This window comes from Cheilinus undulatus, linkage group 17 (assembly GCF_018320785.1).
Source record: "Cheilinus undulatus linkage group 17, ASM1832078v1, whole genome shotgun sequence".
In the NCBI taxonomy this organism is placed as follows: Eukaryota; Metazoa; Chordata; class Actinopteri; order Labriformes; family Labridae; genus Cheilinus; species Cheilinus undulatus.
Window position 1 is genome coordinate 31,017,343 of NC_054881.1, and position 18,506 is coordinate 31,035,848.

At 37.8% G+C, this 18,506-nt stretch overlaps 1 protein-coding gene across 8 annotated transcripts in view; it reads left to right on the forward strand.

Moving 5' to 3' along the window:
- Positions 1–18,506, forward strand: part of vav2 (vav 2 guanine nucleotide exchange factor) — a 324,026-nt gene that overhangs the window by 248,577 nt on the left and 56,943 nt on the right. For 5 of the 8 annotated variants that reach the window (XM_041811125.1, XM_041811131.1, XM_041811128.1 and 2 more), the window contains exons 5-9: positions 7,910–8,015; positions 8,357–8,371; positions 10,942–11,040; positions 13,515–13,583; positions 16,447–16,547. In XM_041811125.1, the coding sequence (XP_041667059.1) occupies positions 7,910–8,015; positions 8,357–8,371; positions 10,942–11,040; positions 13,515–13,583; positions 16,447–16,547 (390 nt within the window). The remainder of the gene's footprint in view (positions 1–7,909; positions 8,016–8,356; positions 8,372–10,941; positions 11,041–13,514; positions 13,584–16,446; positions 16,548–18,506) is intronic. The other 3 variants (XM_041811127.1, XM_041811130.1, XM_041811132.1) reach the window with 1 other exon arrangement.

Sequence of the window (18,506 nt, forward strand, 5' to 3'; positions counted from 1 at the left end):
GAGACTAAGGAGAATATGTAGTAATGATGAAGACTATGAAGCTAAGGCCAAAGAAATGTCTCAGCGTTTCATTCAAAGGGGCTATGAGCAGACACTTATTGTCCAATCTATGGAAAATGCAAAGAGAAAAGATAGGGAGGCATTACTGCATTGCTCCACTAAGCATAAAGAAAATAGAACAACCTTTGTATCTGAGCACTCTCCAGCATCTAAGCAAGTCAAACAAATTATAAACAAACATTGGAAAATCTTAGAATGTGACCCCAGCTTAAGCCACATAGCATCCTTTAAGTCTCGTTCCTGCTTTAAGAGAGGGAGAAACCTTAGAGATACTGTTGTCACCTCTATGTATAAAGAACCCACACAAACAATTGTCTTTCTGAACAGGTGTACGGTAACTATAAATGTGGCAGATGTGCACACTGTTCTAACACACTCAATACCAATGCTTTTTGCCATCCTCATTCAGGAAAGAAATATGACATAAAACAATTTATTAACTGCCTCTCCACCCACGTCATCTATACTTTAAAATGTCCTTGTGGTATGATGTATGTAGGCCAAACTAAACGCAATCTCAAATTGAGAATTGCAGAACATAAGGCTGCTATCAGAAATTGTAACATGGATTATACCATTGCAAGGCATTACGAGGAGAAAAATCACGGGTCACCCTCAACCCTGAAATTTATTGGTATTGAAAGAGTGATACCCATACCTAGAGGTGAACCTGAGGAAGCTACAGGCGAAATGCATTGTTCGCTCTCAATAAAAAGTAAAGTCTACCTCAGTGTGCGGCGGATCATTTCTTTTTGATAAAAATCTGCATTGTATGGCTTTTAATGAGCTCAAATGGGCATCTGCATTGAACATTTTTTCTGAAAAGGTGTGGCTTATGCAACATATGTCACAAACATTATATAAAAAGTAGAACTTTACCGCCTCTAACCAACTTTACCATTCAGAGACCACTCCCATCCTCTCTTGCGCCCGCACTGCCTTGGCTCTGAGAGTTCCAGCTTTAGTAACGCTGGTGCTGGAGCCAGTGGCCCAAACAGGGAGTGTTCAGGACCACCACTGTCTACCACCACACCACAGCCTGCTTCAGGGGACTCAGGAGGGGAAAAATCCTCCACCTTAAAAGATCCCTCTGAGGCAGCAGTGCTGCAGGACTCTGTGTCACTTTCCAGCAAGGAGAGTCACTGTCACCTGCCTCAGCTGGAAAACCCCATCCTTTTCCCCTTCCTCCTCTCAGTACCAAACTGCCCATTTTTGTATATTTTTCAAAAGTCTGAAGAGGATAGAGTTAGCTCTGAGCTGGGGGTTTACTTACAATTTTACATAAAAAATTATCACTGAATTTGTGAACACACTAGGTCCAACATCAGGCTTATGTGAACTATACTAGCACAATTGTGGTGGCCTGACTATCACCTGCTTTGAAACAACCCCCTTTATATCTAGTTTTTATACATTGTGATGTACAGATGCATCCCCAAAAACTAAGAGGAGGATCAATTCTTTTAGAGGAAGAAGCTCAGAAGGGATGAAAAGATGAGACTTATAGATAAACAAGTCAAAATAAGGAAATAGCACACATACAGTAGTTACTTCTGTCTTTTTAAAAACAGAATGAGCTTATTTGGTGAAATATTTTGTATTCATTTGCTAAACTCATGCTACTGCTGACATAACTTTATACACTCTCAGCTATTTGATTGAAAAAACATTTTCTCTCAATAGTCCGACAGTTAAATCACTTTAATTATTTTTAATCCCAGACAGTGCAATTACATGTTGTTATATTACTTCTCATTCATGCCCAGTGCTGCAGTTCTCTGTTATTAATGTTATCATGGGTATGTTGGAGTTTAGCAGTGTGCAAAATAAATTAAAATTCCACCTGTTAATGCAATGTAGGGCTAAAAAGCAGGAATAATTACATCCACAGTTCAGTCTGTGTGATTAAACAAAATCTAAATGTGCGAATTAATTTGTACATTTGTTTATAAAATGGGTTTTAAATCCATCAGCCCAAGGGCTAAACTTTTGACCTGCCAAATTTGTAATATTTCCACAGGTTTCAATAGAGTTTACTCTTTTCATACCAGCTTTTGTGCAGACTTTGTCTTATAGTTTCATCACACCGCCATCCTTAACTAATACTCTGGCATTACAGATAAAAGGCTGAGATTAGGTGTAGTTAAAAACTGGTGTGCTCTTGGAAGGTGCTTCCAAGTGATTCACCCATATTGTGTCTCCATATGCCAAATTTCATGCTAAAGTTCAGCAAAATGCTGTGCATTTAATTCATGAAGTACACTCTGTGAGCTGCTGTGATTTATGCAGCCTAAAGAGGATGAATGCATTGACTTTTAAAATTGCGTTTTTGTATTTATTCTACACAGATCTATTACAGTTACATTTTGATCAATGCCAACATTAGGCCCTTCTACAAAGCAAAAAAAAAGTAACTCTGCAGATAAAACACAACATTGTACACCGACAAACCTGAAAGGCAGCCTAGTCTTTGGGTAAATATGCTGCGAAGCTCTGATCTAGTGAGTCATACTCTGTCCTCCACTTATTTAACTCCATGGCGCTGAAGCCTGAGAGCAATGGGCTTGCGGGGCCTGTTGCGTGCAAAAGCAGTGGACACCCTGTGGCCTGTCACTGTGTAATCAGACAGAAAATAAGATCTAATTCATGGGTCCTCAGGACTCTACGCCCACTCCCTTTCTAACTGATTCACGGTGATTCATGCACATGCACACACGCATACACATACAAGTGCATTTGAAAAATTTAGTGTTGTCCATTAAAGCCCAGGAGACAAGGTGGCATGAATAGTGAAGTTGTGGTGAAGAAATATGTCCCTCTCTTTTGTCACGCTTTTCCATCCCCAAAACACACCAACACACATACATGTATAAATTATGCAAGCCTTCACTCACTGTTTGAACCCATCTTTTTTAATAAAATGGCCTTAATAACATCAACCAATTTTAACTTGGGATTTTTAATATGTTTGAATAATTTTAAACGGTCTTCTTTCTTAAACTTCTTCATAAGGGCAATAGCCATACATATGAGCAGAGTATCCAAAAAATGGTAAATCAACCATTTTTTTTTTCTTCATTGATGTCCCTTGTTGACATTTGTCCACCTTTTATTCCAAATTCCAGGAAAAAATATTGGTAAAAGGATATTTAAGTCCTGTGTTTTTTTGTATGTAATAATCATGGCTAAAGGGCTGGTGCTATGTCAAGATGTTACAGTATGGACCAAAGAAAGACAGTGTACATTATCACCACACAGAAAAGGGAATCTTGCCTTGTAGTTAACCACTGGAGAATTTCACATCCATCCAGAGGCAAATATCATATATTGGATGGTGATAGACAGGCCTGCCCACAGTGTTGGCTTGTCCCCTAAAATCCAGTGAATAGGCCCTACCCAGTTTTGATGTATTGATGATATAAATGTTTATGTGTTGGATCATTAGCATTGGTGCTAGGCTAACAGTCACCTCACTTTGAGCTTAAAGTTGTGTCGAGCTATTTTTGACTTCTTATGTTAAAATTAGGCTTTACACGATCAGGATTTTTGGGGCCGATCACCGATTAGTGAGTTTGAATAAACCAATCACCGATCCGATCACATGAGGGAGCAATATGTCTATTTAAACAACTTGTTTATTTACTTTGTATACTTATGTGCCGTTTACTGAGTATCAACAAAAGTATTCTCAAGCATTTTTGCCAATGTTTAACAATCTTTTCCATGCCCCAAACTGACAGAGATGCAAGGGTAAAACATCAATGACCTCTAGAGGGCATTCAAGGACTGGCCAGACATAAGTTCAAAGTTCAGTCAGGCCAAACCAAAATAACTTGAGACAGAAATAATGGGTGCAACAACTAACTGTGATCAAATGTGGCTGACGTCTGATGACCAAATGTCTGTTGTGTGCTTTCAACATTTTTTTGCCACTTTTATCCAGTTGTATCCCAGGACCACTTTTCACCACTTCTAATACATTTTTAAATTTTCACCTTTTATTATTTTTTTCCCTTAAAGTAATTTCAGTTCCTTCTACTTTATCCCCTGCCATCTCTGGTATTTTTTCTACTGTCTTGTCTAATAAAGAAAAAAAAACTTAAAATTAAAATTATCTTCATTAAGTTGTAGAAAAACTTATTTTGCATATACACCAAACAAACCAAATGAAGCATATAGTCCACAAAAGACTCCTGTTGGTCCAGAAACAATCAGGCAAAGATGAAGTGGGTCTACAGAATTGTTGGAGTATTGTATCATCTTGATAACATTTAGAATGACTAGAACAGGCCATCCATTTAGGAGAAAGAGATGAATTGACACTTGTTTTCTTTCAAACACGTTCAGCTGTGTTCGTGTAATGTAGCGATTAATAAGAAATCAATAATGCAATGCTTTACAATATCTTGAACTGGCTGAACAGAACAAGTGATCATTACATATTAACAAAACCACCAATAGGATAAGCCCAAGTGGCTTAAATGTGATCATCCATCAATATGATATTTATGTTTTTAAAGTAATCTCCGATATCAGTCCAAGTTCAGGATCAATTGATAGAAGTGTTGTGAAAAAAAAAAAAACAACAACACAGTTCTACTTTATTTATCTCTGTTATTTTTTATATTTTACTAAAAGGTTGACATTTCAAAACATTCAAGACATTCATCCCATTTCATGCTCTCTTTGGAGATCCTCCTCCTCTTAGATCCCTCTACAGCTTGTATTCATATCTTAGCACCAGACCACCATCATGTAACGATGCTTTCTCTGAGGTACTGGAGCAAAATAAAGTGCAGCATCTATTCTCTGAAACTTCCCCGCCATGCGACACAAAAGTCTCTGTGGAGAGTTCAGAGAGGAGACGCCGCTGGGACAGCTGGCCGCTGTCCTCCTACACAACCTCCTCAGTATTCAACATCAGCCACTTTTACTTAATGAAGACAGAAGGAGAACAGTGCTGAGAGTGAACCAAGCCATCTCAATTAAAACTTCAAACAAGCCTCGTACAAGCGTGACGACAAGGCTGAATATTTGATCGAGGGCAGCTCTATCTTCTCTGATTATTTTTGTCCTCTTTTTAAGCTGGCAGTCAAAGAATGTTGTAGCAGGGATATCAAATTCAGGATGTTGTATTTGTGGAAAAAATCTGCACCCTTTTTTTTTTTTTCAAAACTGTGCTGTAAATCTTTCTGAAGAATATTCATGAATTAATGAAGACAATGAATCCCTTCACAATTCCTCATTAAACAGACCCTAATACCGAACTCCTCCATCTAAACCTGGATGGTTTGGTGCCTGGAGAGCCAGGTTATGGCCCCATTAAAGAACAATCCTCAAGCATACTCATGCTGGGGATCTATACAGATATGTTTGGATAAGGAATTATTCTTCCAAGAAGAGAATCCCCTTTTCTGTGGCCCCTGATCAAGCCAGGTCAGACAGCAAAACAGCATCCTGTGAGTTGGTGGGCTTCAAATGTCCTGCTCAAGGACATTTCAGTTGGGAGGGGTGGCTTGAGAAGTTGAAACCCTCGTCCTCTTTGGGAATCTTTTACACCACAGTGTTTATTCATTTATAGGGCTCATGCATGCCTCAATTTTTAAAAGGCAGATTTGAGAGTTTTTTTTTTTTCAATAGTTTTTGTAAAACTAACATTTTTGCAACACAGCCAGCTAATTCTGCACTACAACCTGTTGATTTGACCCCAAGGCTGTGGAAACATAGGTAGGGGTGCAGATGGTGCTGCTAACCTAGTTTTTGGGAGATATAAAATACATTTTTAAGAGGTGGAACAAAATATCACCACTGTCTGGATGGTTATGTCAATGCGTCTCATGTACAGAGGCTATTGGCCTGTCTGACCTGTGGCTCCTCCCTGATATGTTCTGTTTTCTGACTCTGAATCAGTCTGATCTATGTAAATAATAGCATGAATAACAAAGAGGTCTGCAGGTGTAGTCCGCAATGTAATTAATGGAATCCATGGAAACATGAGCATTACACTGCGGCCCATTACAATTAAAGTGTGTGGAACATTTTTAACAAGCAAACAGTTGCCAGGGTTGGTCTTCCATTATTTAGCAGGCACCTCTTAACTATCTTTATTTATTTACAGTATTTAATCATTTATTTCCTTTTTGGGTGACCTGAAGCTCCCTGTTTATTAACTACATCGATATGGGCCCACAGCCAAAGTGAAATCCTGCTGAGGCATCTCCTCTGCCTCAATAAGTTTCCAAAACAATAATTGCTTTTACACAACAGAGGGAGATTCAGCATGGACTCTGAGAGCAGGAGGATTTTCCCAGACGACACTCCTCTCCACAGTAACTGTCTTTGCTCTGCTGGCTGCTTGCCTAATTAAAGGTCAGTTAGCTAGCAGGGAGCCTAAGCAACATAAACACATTAAAGGGAAATGCCACTCAATAACACTGTGCAGTGGAGGTTTTTGAACATTGAGTACTGTGTCCCCTTGCCTGGAACACTAGTAGGACTCTACAGGCGCGGTTTGTGAAAGATAATGAGCTTGCACTACTTTGACTGCTCCGTGCCTCTCAGCTCTCACAGAAGTTTAAAGTGGACATAATGAGTCTTTTGGGCATGGAGGCAGTAGCCATTGTTTGAGGACAGGTGGTGTTTTGATACTATGGACAGCTTCATGCAGCAAAGCCAGAGAATAAAACCACATAAACAGAACAGTATGACAGCACAAAGATTTTTTTTTTCTTTTTTGTAATAAGATTATTTCATACAATATTAAATGTTGTGCTCAACTACATATAGATCTATTTAAATCAATAGTGTATTTATAGCATTTATAACTGTTAACCTTTACTTTCTGCCTATTTTACACCCAAATGTGCATGCTAACCTTAAAAGGGCATAAGAATTGTAAATGTTAACACAAAACAAAGACAATATCAAAGGAATAAAAATACATTACTAATTCAAAGCCGTTAAATAGTGTGAAACATTATTGATGTTGAACATATGGCTTGGAGTTATCTATTTGACTAATTTGAGAAGTATTGTAATGCATCATTATGCCACTTTTTTCCATATTTCCTTCACATTAATAGCATGACAAGTGGGCAGTACGAAGTTGAGTTTGATTAGCTCTAAACAGCTCGACTTAACATCTTCCCTGCACATTAGAAATTTTGCATGCTAGCATATGAGCTTGTGCATACACTTGGCAGCACTGGTGCACATCATCACAGTGTGTTGAAGTTGATACAACTCAGCAGAATTATTTTGAATTACATAACATGAAACAATTCATGCAATGACACAACAACTTAGACTGTGAGAGCATGAACGTGCAAAGAACAACACTTTGAGAAATAAGGCAGAACTGCACAATTTGACATGACTGAAGACGTGTATTCAGTGCCCACTGATCACTGTCGCTCTGGCATTAATATTGCATTATCATTGCACATTCACATAATTTATTTATGGTTATTGTGATTTATTTCTTTATTTCTTTATTTATTTATTTTACTAGTGCTGTGAAGGAATTAAAAAAATAAACACTTTAATTACTAGGGGTGCACTGCAGCATTACTTTATCATTTGTATTAGCCCTGTTAACAAACATCAACCATCAGCATGCACTGATGTCAGGATGTTTTTCTATTATGTCCAATCAATGTAAAGCTGTAATCTTGTACTCATAACTGATGGATCAGATGAGAGTTTTTGGACTGGGCAGGAGTAGTCACTTTCTGCTTTGCTTTTTCACACTGTATGTCTTTTATTTCTTTATTTGAAAGCTAATAAAAGTTATTAGACCTTCTGCCCATGTTTTGTGACAGATGTTTTTTTTTTTTTTTTTTTTTCTCAGTGAGCATGACCTTGGTGAGGATGACATCTACGACTGTGTGCCGTGTGAGGACGATGGCGATGACATCTACGAGGACATCATTAAGGTGGAAGTACGACAACCCATGGTGAGAATTTAGTTGCAGTCTACCCATATTATTTATTCTTCTGCAATTTTTGATCTTATTTTATTTGTTGTGTTATTCTGTTGTCATTTGAAGGTTTATGACAGAAGTATCACTTATCATAGGAACCAAGACACCTGTTTTATTCGATGTATTTAATTTTTATTCCAGGGAAGATACAGTAGAAAAAACAGATAGGCAATTGCGCATTTCTTTACTTTAAATATCTGTGATACGTGCTGTATTTAAATGGCTTCATTTCCCTGAACACACTCGTAGAACTGTATACGTTTTTTGTAAATCTGACCTCTGACGTGCACTGCTTTGCCTTTCCCATGCTGCAGATCAGATACATGCAGGTGAGTGCTGCTGTGCTTCTGACTCACCCCACCCTGTCAGCTTACTCCTTCAACACTTCATTTAAAACAAAGCCATTATATCCCAAGAGGATGCCTTGCTAATTAGAACACCAACCTGAGCCAGTCAAAAAAAAGCAGATCCCATCTGGTTTAAAGTCTGAATCAGGGCCCATTGGAGATGGTTGTGACTTCAGCTCAGTGACTGCAGTGTTAACTGACATCACCAATGACCACCAGCTGCTACACTGAGCCTGAAAGAACAAGACAATAACCATTATCCTGCTGACTTTGAGTCCAGCTTCTGATTGGTTGATTAGATGCTGGATGGAGTCCTGGACTGGACATGCATTTGTACATAGTTCACTCCAGTTTTTACTATCACTGCTTGTTAATGAGCTGCCAAATCTGTCTCAGATGGTTTAGCTGGTAAGTTACCAGCTGGGCTGCTCATTTCACAGCTAAAGCTTAGAAAATCAGCATAAAACTGGAACCTGTGTCTTTGTGGGTTTTAAATGCGCTCATTTAGGGAGTCAATAGCAATATGCCCTAAGGAGTTTTGTTCTGTCAAATACAATCATGCCATGTTAGTGCATGTAGACTCACCCAGACATGTAGTATAATGAGAGATGCTTTATGTAGATAAGTTTGTGTCCTCGCCATATCCCACTGCCCCCTCACATCCCCCCTGCTTGTGTGGCCATACACTAAAAACCTTGAATCATCTACATTTACATAAATGTTTTCTTCTGTCTTGACCACCCACACACAAAATTCCACTGGCACATTCAACCTAAAGGTCAGCAATTTGAAGCTCCAGAAAAACACTAGTGTTGAAAACAATGTCGGAGTAAAACACATAAAAGCAGTACTGATAATGAAAATACAATAAACATTTTAAAAATTAAATAAACATCTTAAAACTCATGTTAACTTTAATTCATTACCATCAGTCATGGTTAACAACTAGTCAGCCTTAGTTTTTGTCAGTGGTGTCTTCCTTTCTCCTTCACTTTCATTGTTAATTGGCTTCAACACAGTGTGGAGGTAATTCTGTTTGATGGGTCAGTTGTCAATAGTGATCTGACTGATTTCACACTGTTTCACTGAAAAAATGAGCAATAGTTACCTGCTATCATAAGACAAACACAAACATACTCAAATAGGATATTACTGAATGCATTGTAACTTTTGTAGGACCAACATTGTGTTGGTTTTGTCCTTTTAGATACTTTTAGGTGTTTAAGTATTATACATTTAGAGAGTGGATGGGGCACTGGTTTTAGCGTTGAAACCATCATTTAACCTCCTGAGACCTGAGCTTTTGCTTGGAATGCATTTTAGTTCCTCCAAATTATTTAGGACAAGTTAAAACATCAGCCTTATCTTTGAACAGGAATTACTTGGACTTTCCCTCAAAAGTAAAAGAAATAACTTAAGCTCTATGTGAAGATCTATAAAAAGCTTTTAAAGTATCCCATAGAAAAGCACCTGAAATTATCTTAAAAAGTCCTCAAATGTTTCTGTGAAACTTTATCATAAAACCTAAACATTCCAATCAAAGATCATCCCCAAAAAATTCCATGTAAATTCCAAATATTTTCAAGCTAAGTCCCAAAATTTCAAAGTAAAAAAAAAAAAAAAAAAAAAAAAAAAAAGTCTTGGAAAATTCCCTCAAATTTAAAAAGACATTCCCCAAAATCTCATAAAAATGGCCGAAAAATCCATAAATCCAAACAAATTCTCTTTAGTATTCATGGAAACTCTTTAAAAACAATAACCCATCACCCCAAAATTCACAAATAAAAATAACAATAAAAGAAAATTTCCCTAAAATTTCAGTGAAACTCACCAAAATATGAACACATAATTTCCATGATAATACTTCAGAATTTCTTTTGTGTTTTTTTTTTTTTTTTAATTTAGGTTTTTGTCTCAACTGTAACAGGGCTGAATACTGCTAGTGCTGTGCTGATGATGATTAATGCTTGTCTTTAGTATCATAAAGTATAGTCTTCATTATAACATTAATTATTAATGCTGGTCTTTTATAATAGGCCACAGAGGGTATGGTCTAGACCTGTCCTCTTTGTAAGTGTCTTGAGATAACTTAGATTATGAATTGGCGCTGTACAAACAAAGAAAAATCGATAGATTGATATCTTCATAAGGACATGCACCCTGCAGAGACAAAAAAATCAAAATATAGGTCTAAAATATGACAAACGATGCAAGACTATACAATGTGCTGTAAAACTAGAAATATCAGTGATATGATTAAAGATTTAATTATAATAGGCTGATTGAAATCGTAGACAAATAATGAAATAGTCAAGAAAAATAGAGCTGTTTTCAAAATAAACATGGCTTGATTAATTTATTTTGAAAGTAACGCTTGCTTATCACAGATTTAGATCTAAAAGAGACACTTGCTTTATAATTTAACAAGAAACATTCTCATAGTGAATGTACAGTAATGACAAGACACAAAAAAGGCAACGCTCTAAACCAGAAGGCACTCCGTAGTATCTGTAGTATTTTCTTTAATATTGATTTTCCTTTTCTCTTTGTAGAAAATGGGTATGACAGAAGATGACAAGAGAAATTGCTGCCTAGTGGAGATCCAGGAGACTGAAGGAAAGTACTACAAGACTTTGGAGGACATTGAGAAGGTTAGAATAATAGGTCAATCTGGGTGCTACGTGTGCACGTACATTTAAAGTGTGCAAGCATAAGTGTTTTTTATCCTGGAGCCTGCAGTATGATGTTGGATTTTCTTTTTGTCCCGTCTTCTTTGTGTCTCGGGCCAGTGGGCTGGGTCACAGCATGGAAATGTCAGCTATTGGCAGGTTCACTAGGGAGCACAAATGTCACAGAAGCAAATCAATTTGGTTATATTTAGCTCAGCTCCCATGGGAGATTGAGGCCCCTATGGCTTTAAGTATAGACCTTTAAATCACGGACATGAGGATGTACACTTTAACTCTCTAAACGGAACACACAGACAACAAGTACTGGACAATTAAACAAAAAAAATGATGGATTTGTCATAAACTGTCTATGCCTCATACACCGTCTCTCTCAGTGTGATACTGAGCCGCGGTCGATATCAGCGCTACTAACACTTTGCTTTTACCTTTGACATCACTCTTTGATGGAAGCCCACAAATCATCTGCTGCACTAATTTCATTAAACTAAATGTGCATCCTGTGTTTTCTGCATCGGGCCAACACGAGACTAAATGAAAATAAAAAACCTTCTTAAGATCAGAGGACTCGTTAAGCTTAATTGAGTTGGGGTTAATAAAGCCTGTCATCTCTACATTGCTTCTTAGTTGATGTATTTGTTATATTTATGATGATAGAATGTGACAACCATAAAACAATGTTGTTGGCAGGTTTTCTTCTGATGCAGCATAGAAAACAGTTGAAACTAGCATTCATAACTATTTCAGTACAGTGCCTATAAAAAGTATTTGCCTCCCCTTGGATGTTTTATCCTTTTGGTCAACTCTTTAATATCATGTGAAAACAGATTTCAACAAAGTAATGTCAATTACATAAAAATATGTAAGGTAAAATAGTGACTGCATAAATATTCACCCCCTTTAAGTCCATATTTAGTAGATGTACTTTTGCTGCATTAACAGTACTGAGTCTGTGTAAATAGGTCTCAATCAGACTTACACATCCAGACATGCCTTTTGGTGAACTTGCATCAAGATTTAATGAGTTTTCTTCAACGGTGGCTTTCTCACATAAAGCTTTGACTGGTGAAGAACCTGGGCAACAGTTGTTGCATGCAGAGTCTCTCCCATTTCAGCTGCTCAAGCTTGTAACTCCTTCATAGTAATCATAGATGTCTTTGTGGCCTATTTCCCTAGTCTCCTTCTTGCACGGTCACACAGTTTGTGAGGATGACCTGATCCAGGTACATTTACACATGTGCCAGATTTCTTCCATTTCTTGATGATGGATTTAACTGAACTCTTGGGGATGTTTGGTGCCTTGGATATGTTTTTTTTTACTATCCATCTCCTGACTTACACTTTTAAATAACCTTTTCTCCATTTTGCATGAAGTGTTCTTTTTGTCTTCATTGTGTAACTGTAGCCAGGATTACTAATCAACCAGTGACTGGACCTTTCAGACACAGGTGTCTTTAACTTTCAACAACTTGGGACACATTCTGTGCACTCAGGTGATCCCATTTACACCAACTGTGACCTGAAATTTCCACATACTGTGGAGCATATTGCTCCCTCTCTAGCTAGTCAGAGCAGTTCCACTGCACCCACTCCAATCCAGCACCAGCGCGTCCCTGAAGCTCCACTTCACGGCTCTTTGTTGGGGATACGCTGCAGGTCTGTTTTCAGCGCGTCATTTCCTGTCAATCAGAAAGCTCCAAACAGGAAGTCAAAAGCGTAGAGTATCCTGTACTTTCAAAGTACAATACAATGCATGGACCTCTAATCATAAATCATCACTATATGAACATTAGGTCTCATACTGCAGTGAGAGCAAAGGGTCACCGGGAGGTCAGGGGGTCACAGAACTACAATGGCACCATTAATGAGGAAAAGAAATTTTGCCAAAGAATTTTAAGTAACACCACACATCCTTTAACCAAACATTAACCTTCTAACTTCCTAATGTACTAATCCATGGCAAAAGCAATGATAGCATGGAATCATGCAGAAATGGATGATAAATCAGCCCTCAAAAAGGTTAAATAATCTGCTGTTAACATACTCTTCCTGCCTGAACTCACCGTGATCTCTGCGCTGTAGCGCAGCACTCTAGACACGCTTCCAGTGGGCCATGTTGCTCGCCTTTGGTTGGAGCAAACTCATGGCTCTGTGTAGCGCGGCACAGCCATTGCATGTGGAAACTGTGGGTGCGAATACTAGCACCAATTAGCTGAACGTCTGTTGAATTAGGTCAGTCACTTTAAAGAGGATGATATTTATGCAATCACTTATTCAACATGATATATTTTAGTTTAATTGACATTACTTTGTTGAAATCTGTTTTCACTTTGACATAAAAGAGTTTTTTTTTGTCTTTGTTTTTTTGGCAAAAAGTCAAATTATATTGACCATGATTGATTTATAAACCTTTTAATATATGTTTTGCTTTATTTTAGAATCATATGATCCCACTGAAGCAAGTCTTGAGTCCACAGGAAATGGAGGCAATCTTTGTCAATCTGGGGGTAAGTGCTTAAGCAGAGAAAATGATGAATATACACCACACATGGATGTGCCATACACCAAGTGAATAATTCAGTATGTGTAAGGATGGCTGAATGGATGTCAGGATGTGTATGTATATGTTAGCTGCCATGCAAACTTCACAGTTTGATGTACACTGTGATTTTGGTGTCATGTTTCAGTGTTCTTATTTTAATGAGGAATACAGACATTTTGGTTTTCCTCTAACTTTTTAAAAGATTTGGCTTTTTGATACTTTGCAGTTTTTTTTTTTTGTTTGTTTTGTTTTTTTTTTTGTTTACTTGGAATCTTTTCCTCTGACATCATGACATGGTCAATAATACATTTACACCAAAAACTGCATTTTAGAATTGTTCAGATTACTTTAGAACAAAAGACCTTAATTCAGAGTGTATGCGGGTCTTTAAAATGATCAAAAGTTGATTAATCAATTCAGCAAAAAATAAGGCTTTTAAAAAGTTTGAAATAGCCTTTAATGCAAGACCAAAAGGCCTTAAATTTTGTAGCTGTTTTCAATTTTTATATTTGTGCAATTGTGCAAGCTCAACCCAAACCTTTATGAAATAGCCCCTGAACAGGGAACAGTTATTATGCATGAATGATTTGGTTTGATTTTAACATGTTTGAGTTCTGTTTTTTTGTTAAATAGTTGCTGTAGTCTCCTGACATGAGCTGATAATTTGTGACTGGAGTGGATGCTTCCACCAGACACAACTTTGTCCTAAATTTAGTTCCATGTGTTAAGGTACACTGGTCTCTCCTGCTTTATTAGGCATTGTTTATAGTTTATGTACATTCAAAGCTTTTGTGCTGTGGTTATCTTCAATGTTGTGTTTACTTTCTTGCCATGTGTACTGTTGAAATAAAAGTGTATTTTTATAGTTTGGTCCATATAAAGTTTCTTAGAGTAGGATTGTGTACTATTGCACTACTCACTTCTACATTAGTGGCTAATAGAGATAAGGTCAGACAGTACAGACGGAGCTCTGTAACCACATGTGTGAATCCCTGACCCATGTCCTACCATTTACTGTAAATTTGCTTGTTTTTTTGATCTGCATAAAGAAACACTTAGCTGTCTGCTCTAAGAAATGCAACTCCCTCGTCTCCCCAACCTCATCCTATATTAGCATTTAGCCATTACTCATTTTGAATGTTTAGCACTGAATCATGTTCATTAAAAGTTGTTTATCTCCGCCTCAGTGAGGGGGAGGTTTGAGCTTAGGGATGGCCTGCGCTCACATGAGTTTAAGAGAAACACATGAGCAGAGTCTCAGAGGCAAAATAAAATGCAAATTTCTGGAATAAACAGTAGAAACTTTGATACAAGAGTCCTGTCTAACATATGTGCCTTTTTTAATTCTTGAAATATATTGTTTATTTTTATGGGCCAAAAGCCTTTTTACTTTGGTATTTGCACTGTGGATCATTGAGAGTTGGAAAGTGCTGAGACAGATTTACAAATTATTTTCTGCTCTTTGTATATGTTGATATAACAAACCATAAACCCTAAACATGGTTGAACTCAAAACATCCACAGTGATTAGCAGACAAAGATTAGTACAAAAAGCTTTGGTATTTTTTGTTATACTCTACATGCCAGAACATGAATGGTTCATACTGTGAAACACTACGAAGACTTGCATTAGTGACACTTTAAGCACATAAAGAACTGAGATTGCTGGGTAACAAATGAGTAACTAACTGGTAATTAACTGAAATTAAATGGGTTATTCACTACTAGTTATCCATTATTAACCATTGCCTTAATAGTTACTAATTTGTTCCCTGGTTAACCAGCAGTTATCCAGTAACGATGTCAATTTGTGTGTAGGTTAACTTGGTTGTTACTCTGTGACCTGCTTAACTAGCAGTTAGAAACCAATTGATTAATAGTAACTGTAGTAATTTTAGGCTAGACTGTTTTACCAGCACTTACTAATTTGCTACCTTGTAACTAGGCAGATTTATGTGTAGGTTACCTAGCTAGTTGCTTATTGGTTTCCTGGATTACTAGCAGTCTGTTACTCAGTGGATCTCTGGTTAACTAGAAGTCAGTTACCCATTATTTACCAAGTACAGATGCCATTTGTTGTAGATAAAGTAGTTATTTAGTAGTCCCCTGGTTAAGTAGCATTAACCTGCTTATTCATTGACCAGTAACTGCAAATTTGTTTTGGTTACATGCGTAGTTCTTTTATTGGTTCAGTGGTTTTACTGGGTTATTACCTCATAACTATTCCAGTTTTTGTGTAGATCAAATCAGTTATTCATGGATTACTCTTGGTTTTTAATGCTGTGTCCTGCTGCAAAGGATCCTGGGATTATGAGTATTAGTTTATGACTACTTGTTTGATATTTTTGCTCTAAACTGCAAAAACAGGCCTCTGCAATGTTTTCTAGGTCTGAGTCTCTGGTGTCCACATGACTGATTCCCAACATTACCAAGTAACTCTTTTTGAGTAGACTAACTAGCAGACAGTTACTCTCTTTCCCTGGTGAACTAGCTGTAGCTCATCTGTTACATGGTTATGCCAATTTATTGCAGGGTAAATTACTTAATGCTTTCTAACTAGGGAATAGTTACTGATTCATTACTTTGTAACTGTGACCATTTTTGTGTGCCTTATTGTCATGCAGCTTTTAACCTTTTGATCAACTGAGCAAGCAAAGCTTGAAAATTTTTATTCTGAACAATTCAGGATAAAGACATACACCATTGAAAACCTTATTCATCAAGCAAACTAGGAGATAACTATTTAGAGAGTGTATGTACCTCTGTTGAAATGAAAAAATCTAAATTACAGCTGGTTGACTTTAATGTTTGTCATCATGTTCACCCAGGATATAATCAAAGTCCACTTTTCCCTCCTGCGAGCCATCGACCTCAACATGGTCAGCGGAGGAAGCGGCCTTGGAAAGATCTTCCTCGACTTCAAGGAAAGGTTAGTAGTCTCAGCATGAATATGAATCTTTCCCACTTGACTTCCTTTTAGGATTTCATTATTCAAGTTTGGATCTTGGTAACCTTTGAAGGGTAGAGGAAGCTGTATCTATTTTGTCTTCTTAAATTGTGGAAACTGCATCATGTTGGAACACCCACAGATCAGTGAGGGGATTTCTGGGATAAGTGTTCAAAGAAATAGTCAATAGACACAAAACATGCTGGAGGGAAAAAGTAAGGGAGCATGTCTTGTTCTCTAGTCAGCTAATACCAAATCCATTTCGCTGTCCATATTTAAGAGGGAAACAGAAACTTTGCAGAGGCCTCTAGGATTTATTTATCATAGAAACAAAAGGGAAAAGAAAATATGGCATGTTTTTTTCAACTAACAGATTACTTGAATGGTAGAACTAAAGTATAACTATCTGGGTACTCCAACAGACTACTTTATAAGACATTAACCCCAACCCTGCTCAGGTATAGAGCAGCCACCCAAGGGCTGCAGTTCTCATCATGCAGTTTGCTGGTTTGAGTCTTGATCCTGACACTGTTTGGTCATTTCTACTTACTTTTCCTCTATGTAATATCTAAGAAAACATGCTTTCTACATAGTTTCCTATTACATTATTTTAATTATAAATGGGTACATAAACTTTTTTTTTCTTAAAAAAAAGTGTCCTTTTAGGGGCTTTTATTCTGGCCAGTGTCACACAGACCCAGATGAACACATTTCAACACAGAATGTGGACACTGAGGGAGACTTTGGGTGAAAACACTCATGTCATGGTCTGTATGCTACCACCACCCAGAAAAAAAGACCCTTAAAGGATATTTATGACTGTCCAGTTTAATTTTAAGACTTTCTTTGTCATCAGAGTAACTCTGTGACTGTTGAGTGATCATTAGAGTCCTCAAAGTAGGAAGCCGAGGTCCAAATCTGTTATGTGGGTCCTATCCTGCATTGCATTCCCCACTCTGAATCTCTATCCCTCTCTTTCTGTGTGTGTGTGTGTGTGTGTGTCTCTCTGTCTGTCTCTCTCTCTCGCTTGCTCTATCTCTAGTTTGCCTTTATCTGAATAAAAGTATGAAGCCCAAAAGGCATCGACTGTTTTTCAGTTCTAATTGACCTGCCTGTCTTAACTTTAATGTTGTGAGGATGAAAATTCCCTAAATAGTAGATTATATTTGGAACACTAAAAGTGGGGAAGTCTTACTTCATAGGCATATTTTCCCATTAGATTTAAAGAAGGAAGGACTTGATTAGCGGGAGATTTATGTGTCTTTTGGAGATGAAAGCACTGTGAGCCAGGCAAGCTGAGGTTTACTGGCAAGCAGCGTTTTCTCTCCAATGGATCTCCATCTTGGCCAGCTGCTGCTGAATATGTGGCTAATTTGCATCCCTGAGGGGAGCAGGGATTCGCCTCCCTGCTGTGCCGAGTACCACTGCTTCATAGGTAATGGTAATGACAGTGATGATAGGTTCTGGCCCTGGACATGACTCCATACACAGTCATGGATATGCCACTCTCCTCTAATGAAGCAGCCATTACTGAAAGAGTGAGTCACACACTTCACAGCATGTACCTGTTCTTGCATACATAAATATGGATTCTAATCCTGTGCAAAGTGAACCTGCTCGCACACATCCTTATTCTCTCATTCTCCTCCTCCCAACATGAACCAGACAATTATATTCTATTACTCCAGGCAACATCAGTTTGCATGAAGAAATAGGTTCAGCATGGACCTCTTTCTTAAGCCTTGGGGGGGCGTATTACACAAAGTTAGTGTGACACTCCTGGGGACCCTAATCCCACTAATAGATGGAGGCAGGCACATATTTTCTCCTCCCTCTCACACACACTCTCTCACACGCATGCAGTACTTTTTTTTTTTAACAATATCTTCTTCCTGATTTAGCTCCTTGTGACTTCTTGATCTGATTGGGCAGTGGTGGGAA